Here is a 9,068-nt window from a genome sequence, read left to right as displayed (position 1 = left end):
CTCAAACCAGTAAAGCATACCAAAATGATGAAGATAGTAACAAAAGTAGATGAAATACAACGAAAGGATTGTAAATTTATCAACTTGTGGTTTGACTCTCTTATTTTACTTCCCCAGTAGAGTCACAAAGCTGTTGAAGCCATTTTTTTTAAAACCGATGTCAACTTTGATTTTAAAATGAAAATGGAAAAAACGGGAGTCGCCACCAATCCTTTTTATTTAGTTGTAATCGAATCACCTGGTAATTCAATCATTTTAACAAATGTTTAATATTTATTAAACGATGATTTTTTGTCTACAAAATCCAGAAAACGGGTTCGGGAGTCGATTACGCACGAGGAAGGGTTAGCACCCTCGATATGCCCAAAATTGGTACCTAGTCAATTACTTGGTGTTTTTTGTGTCGAAAATTAAAAATTTGAGGAAAATTTTAAAAATTACGATCCTTTTGTTAAACATTGTTTAATTGAATTTTTTTAAAAATGGTATATTTCACGTTAACCGAGGAAAAAGATTATGTCCCGTAAGTTAGGACACAATATCTTACATCCTCGAAACGAGAATAAATGTCAAAAATTTATTAATTTTGAAAAATGTTCGATTATCTCGGTTTTAGAAAGAAATCATATTCCGTAAGTTAGAATACGATTTTTCTTAATTCTTGAGAATATTTAAAAATTAATGCTTTGAAAATGTTCAAGTATTTAGATTTATCGAGAAATTTGAAATCCCGTAAGTTAGGGAACGATTTTTCGAATCTTAAAATATAAAATATTGCTTATTTTAAAAAACACGATTTGTGTATCGAGTAAAATGTAACACAATTTTGTAGTAAAATGTAAAAAAATAAACAATGGCACTAATATGAATAAAAAATTATAATAATAATAATAATAATAATAAAGGCATTAATATGAATGACAATAATAATGATGAAAATAAAATAATATAAATGAGTCAAAATAAAAAGAAAAATAATAAGTAAAAAAATTGAAACTAAAAGAACTAATATTAAACAAACAAATAAATATAGTGTAAAACAAGTTAAAAATCATAATATCTATAATAATCATGATGATAATAATAATATAAAAAATTTTAAAATTATAGAAAAGGAAATAAATAAATAATAAACGATATAAAAAATAAATGTATAAAAAAATTAGGTAAATAGATATAAATAGAAATATAATAATGATAGTAATAATAATACAAAATTAATCTGATAATATGCAAAAAAAATAACCAGTAAGTAAATAAAAAAAAAGAAAATAATAGTGGTAATAATAATATTAAATTAGTTAATATAATAATAATAACGTACAAGTAAATACAAAAAGAAAATATAATAATAATAGTAATAGTAATAATGATAATAATAATAATAATAGTAATAATAATGATAATAATAATAATAATAAATAGTAATAATAATACATTAATAAGATTAATAATATGTTAATAATAATAATTAATTAATTAATTAATTATACTAATAAAATAGAAAAAATAACCAAAAAAAGGGACTAAAATTGAACTCAAAACAAAAATTCAGGGCAAATATGAAATAAATAAAAAGGAAAAGGACCACATTAAACGGGCGAATAACAAGGAGGGACCAAAAGGGAAATTTTCCCTTCCCCCCAAAATGCACAGCTTCAAAGTGGACTAAATTGGAAACGAAATAAATTAAAGGGCAAAAATTAAAATTAAAAAAAAACTTAATTGCAAAACCATAAAAAACGGAAGGGCTAAATGCGCAAATAGCCCATCCGCTTGAAAACACGCGGATCCTAGGCAGGGTAGGGTTGGATCGGGTCAGACCAGGGCAAAACGACGTCGTTTTAAGGCTTATGAGCTTAGGCCAAAACGACGTCGTTTTAATTTACTATTTAAGTCACATTTTTTTGCAAAAAAAAATCATTCTATCTTTGTGTTTTTTAAAAAAAAACTTCAAAAAAAAAACTCTGAACTCTCTCCTCCCCCTCTCTAAGTCCGGCCTAACTCCGGCCGATCACAGCCGTGGGCTCCGCCTCCAATGACCGTCGTGCACAACAACTGGAGCCCACAAATGCTCTTTTTTCCAGGCGATTAAAAAAAGATAAGTTTTCTCTTCTTTTTTTTTATTTTGTTATATATACGTATATACAAAAACAGATTCAAAAAAGAAAAAAAAAGGAAAAAGAAAAATAATAATAAAGATAGTACCACCTTTGAAGATCTTCTTCTTCTTTGTTTTGCTGATTTTTTTGTTTTATATTTCTCTCTATATTTTTATTTCAAAAAGAAAAAGATCCCTATTACAATCTTTTTCATGGCTTTTATACCCATTACATTACATATTAATTTTATTACTTTTTTCTACTGTTCTTGTACTTGATGTTTGCGTGTTTCTTCTTCTCTTTTGCAGGTGCAGTTGGTGGTAGAGGAGGTGCAATGGCGACGCAGGCTAGGGGTGGTAGTGCCAGTGCCACTTGGGGCTAGGGTTAGGTCATCTGTCTTTTTTGAAAATGTTGGGTTTGGGCTATCGGGTTATTGGGCTAGGGTAGTTTAGTTTGGCTGATTGGTTTTTAGTTGGGCTTTGGGTTTTGTAATTAGGTACTGGGTCTGGTTTGGTTTTGGTTTTGTATTTTGGTTGTTGGTTTGGGTTTGTTTTGGTTTATTTTAGCCCGGGCTAAAATTAGATTGTACAGGACTAGTTAGCCCGAAATCAACAAGGGTACGAGTTCGAGGAAAGCCATTAGACTAGTTGACTTGGGAACTGAGCAAGTGAACCAATTTTTTACTTTTTAATATCTTTTATGAAACCAAAATTTCATTATCCAACTATTAACATAAGTCAGAATGAAATATGTTAACAAGGTTTTCATAACCTGATTGGTCCACTAGGCTGCCAATTCGATTGATTCGTCTAGTTCAATTGAATAAAATATTTTTAAAAAGTAAAAAAAAAATTGGTTCAACCATCCGGTTCCCAAATCAATCGGTCTAATGGCTTTTTCAAGACCGATACCCTCGCCAATTTCGGTCTACTGATCTGATCTAGTTCAAGTTTTTATGATTTTTATTTTTTTATATCAATTTTAATACTTTTTTATGATTTTTTATAGAATTTTAATATGTTTTTATAAATTTTAAATATGTTTATTAATTTTATATTTTTTTGAGAATTTGTTAGATTTATTATAATATCTATAATATTTTAATAATATTTATAAATTTATATCAATTTTCATATTTTTAAATATTTTTTTATAATTTTCTTTTTTTATGATTTTTAATATTTTTGTGGGGGAAAATATTAAATTAAACTAGAAGTAGACATGAGTCACCATTTGATTGGCCTGTAATTTATTTTAATGGTCAATATGGTCAATGACGAAAACCGTTAACAGAGAGGTTTAATTGATTATTTTAGTTAACGGTACGGGCTTAATTGGGTGTAAATTTAATATTGGGACTTAATTAATTTTTTCTTTTACATTTTCTTAAGGGTTTTTTTTTAATATAAGCCTTTTTATTAATCTATATATTTTTAAAGCTTTCCAATTTTTTTTTTAAATTTACCTTCATTATGTGACATACTAAAAGACTGTCATGTATCATTATTGGATTGGTTATCAATATCATATCAACACAAACTAAAAGTGTTAGTATAGAGATATCAGATAAATAGTATTGGACAAATTCAGGAAAAAACTACATATTAACTAAAAAAAACATAAAACTCGTAAAGGAAAAATTTGTTGCAAATGGAAAAACTTTTGTCTAATTATGATTTTTATCCTTCCAGCCTTAATAAAATTGAGAAGTTATCAAAATTTTGTCTTCATAATCTAAAAAAAAAAGGAGAGTTTAATCCAAATAAAAAGCAGTGTTAAACCATTTTATTAAATTATTAATCAAATTTATAAAAAATTAACAAAAATCAACTTCACAACAATTTATAAAAAACAAATCAATAAAAATTAAACCAACAACCATATTAACTTTTCGATTTTTGTAAAATACAATGTTCAAATTTTGATAAAATAAAATAAATGGACTAATTTCTCAATATTTATAAAGTAAATTGATGAAATTCATGATTAGACCAAAATCTTTTGAGTTACAAACTTGGGTAAATATTTTTCCATTACAATTTTAAAAGTAAACTATCAAACTAGTTATTTTTGTTTGTCTCAGGTTACATTTTAGTCACTTATGTTTGAAATGTTACATTTTAGTCATTTATGTTATTGTGTTATAACATTTTAGTCACTGAGCGTTAATTATCGTTAACGGTGTAACGGTAAGCTGACGTGAAATGTTAAATCATCATTTCAAACGAAAAATTTAGGTTAAATTATACAACTGGTCCCTATATTTTTTTATTTTGAGCAGTTTAATTTTTTTTCTTTGAAGTTCTTTGAACTTTCTTTTTTTTCTTTATTTTCCATTTTCCTCCTTCTCCCTCTATTTTCCTCCCTTCTCCATTTCTTTTAACATAGTTTTTCTATGTTTTTCATTTGTTAAAACTAGTCCCTATAGTTTTATTTTTTGGAACAATTTTTTTTTATTTTCCTTCTTCTTCCCCTTTATTTTTCTCTCTTCTCATATTCTTCACTACGGAAACATAATCTTTGCCCACCAAATAAACCAAGTCCTTGTTTCTTTCACATGATTCCTAAATTGAATTTCACTCAAAACCGAATATCAATAATTCTTAATTAAATCTCGATTTGAATATAACCTAACTTTGAAATTGAAATTGGATCCAACTAATTAATATAAAAAATCAAATCATTAATCAAATCTAAACATAAATTGAATTCTTTATATTAAAAAAAATTGTTTCCAGACTTTTATAGATTCGTGTAGATCATTCTTTTCCTTTTCTTTTATTAGCTGACGAATAAAATTAAGCAAACGATAAAGTTGATCTAAACCTTCTTGGATATTCCCAAGCAAGCTTGATTAAAAGTTGAGTATGGATGAACGAAAGAGAGAAAGGGAGCATGGAACCAAACTGGTTTGAGTAAAGTGGAGGGTATGTTTCGTATGGTGGTCGTTTAAGTCATTGAGAGTGTAGAGCTTGTTTGAAGAATCCGTGAAACAATGTAATTTTGAGAGGGTGAGAATGTTGTAGGTAAGATAGATAAGGTGGTCGTGAGGATTGATTAGGAGGTTAAGGGAACGGGCTAGAGAAACTTTGTTGAGAGTAGATTGCCATAAGTCACAACTGGTGAGGTCTTCGAGTGAGGCGTGCTTGTGGACCAGGTTATTGAAAGATCCAAATTGGTTCGTTAAAACGATGATGGATAATGAAATTTTGTAATTGTGGAGTGAGAATATGGGAAGCAAGTTTATTTTGGTTTCAACTTTCATCTTTTCTTTTTCATAAACATAAAAAAAAGTTTTAAAAAATAAAATATAAAAAAACTATGTTAAAAGAGATGAAGAAAGGAGGAAAACAAAGAGAGAAGCGGAAGAGAATAGAAAAAAAAAGTTAAAAGAACATAAAAGAAAAAAATACTCAAAACGAAAGAAATATGGGATCAATAGTATAATTTAACCTAAAATTTTTGTTTGAAATGATAATTTAACGTGCTACGTCAGCTTACCGTTACACCGTTAACAACAATTAACGGCTCAGTGGTTAAAATTTTACAATATGCTAACGTAAGTGACTAAAACGTAACATTTCAAACATAAGTGACTAAAATGTAACATGAGGTAAACAAAAGTGACTATTTTGATAGTTTACCCAAATTATAATATTTGCCAATATTTAGTTTTTTTCATTATTATTTTCTTTTTTTTGGTAAAAATAAATGTGCTTCACACATAAAAAGCCTAAAACTAGAAGAAGATAAATAAAAGCATGATTGAGTTCCCCGAGAATGTAGGTTCTCTCCCCATTTTTGTCTCCTTTCACCTTCTAAATTATCTTTATATCTCATGTTCTTTTCTCTTCTTTTTTGGAAGCAATCTTTCTTTTCCTCATAAATCCAGAAAATTTAACCCATTTTATTATCCAATTTGCCTATACTAATCACCACTTAAGCAGAATTGTGATTAGTATTGGCAGATTTTATTTTTCTCGTTTGCTTGGTTTCAACCTATAGTGGTAAGCAACTTATCTTGTAGTTTTTGGCCGTTAAAATGTTTTTGGCTAATCATATTGTGGCTTGCAGGGGCAACAACAGTTGAGATTTCTTGCAAAATTTCCTCCTCTGCTATCACCCTTTTTACATTATTGAAACTTGAGAAATCTACATTTTAGCGAATGATTTGGAACCCTCCATTGGGTTTAATTGAATAGTTGATTTTGAAATTTCCCAAGTTGTGCAATATATCTTTGTGACCTTCATTGGTGAAGAGGAAGTTGAATTAGAAGTTATGGATTCAGTTGAGGAAGAAGTACCATCCGGAGAAGGAGAGATGGAGGAATTGGTTAGACCGTCCTCCACAAATGTCCCCGCTTCGGTAAATGAACACCCGCCGTCACATTTCGCCGGTATGGTGAGGCAAAAAGCATATGTTTTCGACGGTTTCGGGAATTACTTCAATAAGGAATGGGATCTTGGTGAAGGTGAAGGGAAGGAGTTTTGTTGGTACCATGTAGAACTTCCAAAAGTGAGACAAAAATGTTCTCAATCTGCCCAACACCCTATAGATGTCCTTTGTCCACCTTTAAAGCTCCAAGACATTCTCTCACTCGCTAGCAATGGGCCGTTTTGCGGACATGTGGATGGAGCACTCGTCTTTCGGGTCAATTCACCTGGCCCTATCTCCAGTAGCTTTACGTTTAGACTAGCTGCAAGGATTACCGAGAAATCGGTGATTACCGTGTCTTTGGGACGTGTTCCTCGATTAGGTTTCTCGCCGGTCGGTCAATCACTTCTCTCAGAGATCCCTAGTGTCGAAAATCCGTCGAATTACAAAAGAGGAAGTACTAAACGGAGCGGGATTGTTATTAAAGAACATGTTCTGGAGTTTTTATTAACAATGAACCACTCGGAGGAGGCCGATAATCCGGTTCCCAAATCAATCTCAAACCTTGTAGTTCACGTCATCGACACCCACGTCGATCACCTTGAAGATGTCGTTACTAAACTCGAAATGGAGTTGGAAACTGTGGAGCTTGAGTTGGATAGAGGTAAATTTCATATATCAAAATTTATTTACCCCTTTACTTCTTGCATGTTGAATAACATATTACAATATTATATTTAATGCATTAACAATTTATAAATTCATAAATTCATGCTTCCGTCAATAATAAGGCACCATCTATTAAAAAAATTATATTTATTTTTAATGATTTTGAAAGTTACTCATTAATTAACAATTTATAAAATTTATATTTTTTATTATCTAATTCCTTCCAAATTTAAGCAAATAGCGCAACTGTTGAAGAGCCAGCATAAATTGCACATATCTATTTTAGAAGTGAAGCTAAACCAAAATAATGTTCTTACTCTCAGGTGGATTTGCTTTAAAGAAAGAGATGCTAGACGATAGGCGATTCCCCAAAATGCATCTAAATTTGCAACGCCTCCTTCAGGTAATTTATCTTCGCCACTTGTTTTTTCAGGTTGGAATTTTTCACGTTGTCTGTTTGTCCAAAATTTAGGTGATTGCACATGGAGAGCAAGTATTTCCCCGAGTGAAGGAAAAACGTTTATCTAAATCATGGTTTCTTAGTAAAGACATAAACTCGCTTGACGAGTTGATCGGAAGGTTGAGGAGGTTGAAAGAGAACGTAGGGTTTCTAGCGAATCGGGTTACCGCAATTCAGGCGGGTTTGGACAGTTGGCAGTCGGAGCAAATAAACAAAAAGCTCTATTACCTCTCTTTCCTTTCTATAGTATTCCTTCCTTTATCTGTCATCACCGGAGGTAATGATTTACCATATACAATACCCCTCTGAATTTAGTTAGGGATGGTAACAAGGTCGGGTGAGGTCTTTTTTTCTTACCCTTCCCTTACCTCATTTTCATTTCTCATTTCAAATATCATTAGCATTCAAGGCTTTGATTTTGGTTGAATATATTGTTTCAGTGTTTGGAATGAATGTGGGTGGAGTTCCATGGACAATGCAAAATAACCCTGAAGTAAAAGATGGTTTCTTCAAGGTGATGGTTCTTTGTGTAGCGATGTTGCTGCTAGTGTTGCTATGCTTTCTTTTCCCGATACTCTATTCACACGTGATGGCCTGGTATAAGAAGCGTTTTCTCAGACGAACTTGGTCTCATAACCGGAGATCCTGTCGGAGAACCATTGGAATCCAAGAAAGAAGTTGTTGCCCAAGGATTGACTGAGTTAACAAACAAAGTCTCATAATTCTCACAAAATTTCTAGACCTCACCCCAACTGAAAGCTGATTTTGACAATTAAAAAAAACATTAATTTATACTCAAACTCATTTAAACCTAAATTGACCTAAAACCAAAATAACCTCTAACTCAAAATATTAAAATTCTAATAACTTGATAAGAAAAAATTTTAACTTCAAACTCAAATTATCAAAACTCAAAATTAAACCAAATCAAAATTATTAAAATTTTCTTTTTAAAAACTAAAATAAACTTACTCAAATTAATCCCTCTCAAAAGCAATTTAACCCACCCAGTTGACAAGGTCTAGGTATTTTGATGAAATCAACCTTATGCAAAGTGTACCATCTATATCCACACTTGTTCATATTTAAGCTTTAGAGGCAACGAAAGCACTTTCTCTCTCTAAATCCTTTTGTATGCCATATATTTTTGTTTTGAAAGTTTGGTTGTAAATGTGATTTTGTTACAATTTTATTTATACAAGTATGTATTTAAATATAAAGATTTGATGTCAATGAAAATTCTTTGTTATTACATCACTAATTTAGTAGATATATTTTAAATTTTATTTATTTTTATTAATATCATTATAGGTTGTGATTATATTTGCGTTCTTTTTTACACAATATCTAGAACTATCTATAGCCTCTCATCAACTCATAAATAGGAAGATAATGCACTTCAGCATACTCAAATCCATATCCTCTTACATTAACAATAATATTCATGCCAATTGAACTAAGA

At 30.2% G+C, this 9,068-nt stretch overlaps 1 protein-coding gene across 1 annotated transcript; it reads left to right on the top strand.

The window, feature by feature from the left end:
• The first annotated feature begins 5,956 nt into the window (after positions 1 to 5,956).
• On the top strand, positions 5,957 to 8,859 carry LOC107894179 (uncharacterized). The gene is made up of 5 exons (XM_016819397.2): positions 5,957 to 6,109; positions 6,177 to 7,141; positions 7,470 to 7,549; positions 7,619 to 7,883; positions 8,047 to 8,859. The coding sequence occupies exons 2-5, from the start codon at positions 6,382 to 6,384 to the stop codon at positions 8,304 to 8,306; spliced, it is 1,365 nt and encodes a 454-aa protein (XP_016674886.1). The 5' UTR covers positions 5,957 to 6,109; positions 6,177 to 6,381; the 3' UTR covers positions 8,307 to 8,859.
• Positions 8,860 to 9,068: the final 209 nt, after the last annotated feature.

Source organism: Gossypium hirsutum, chromosome A13 (genome assembly GCF_007990345.1).
Source record: "Gossypium hirsutum isolate 1008001.06 chromosome A13, Gossypium_hirsutum_v2.1, whole genome shotgun sequence".
NCBI lineage: Eukaryota > Viridiplantae > Streptophyta > Magnoliopsida > Malvales > Malvaceae > Gossypium > Gossypium hirsutum.
Note: the sequence above shows the minus strand (reverse complement) of the source record. Positions and strands in the feature narration are given on the sequence as shown.

Coding starts and splice junctions, on each gene's coding strand:
- LOC107894179 (XM_016819397.2), top strand. CDS start 6,382: ATGGATTCAGTTGAGGAAGAAGTACCATCCGGAGAAGGAGAGATGGAG. Junction 7,550..7,618: donor ATTTGCAACGCCTCCTTCAG/GTAATTTATCTT, acceptor TCCAAAATTTAG/GTGATTGCACATGGAGAGCA. Junction 7,884..8,046: donor TTTATCTGTCATCACCGGAG/GTAATGATTTAC, acceptor ATATTGTTTCAG/TGTTTGGAATGAATGTGGGT.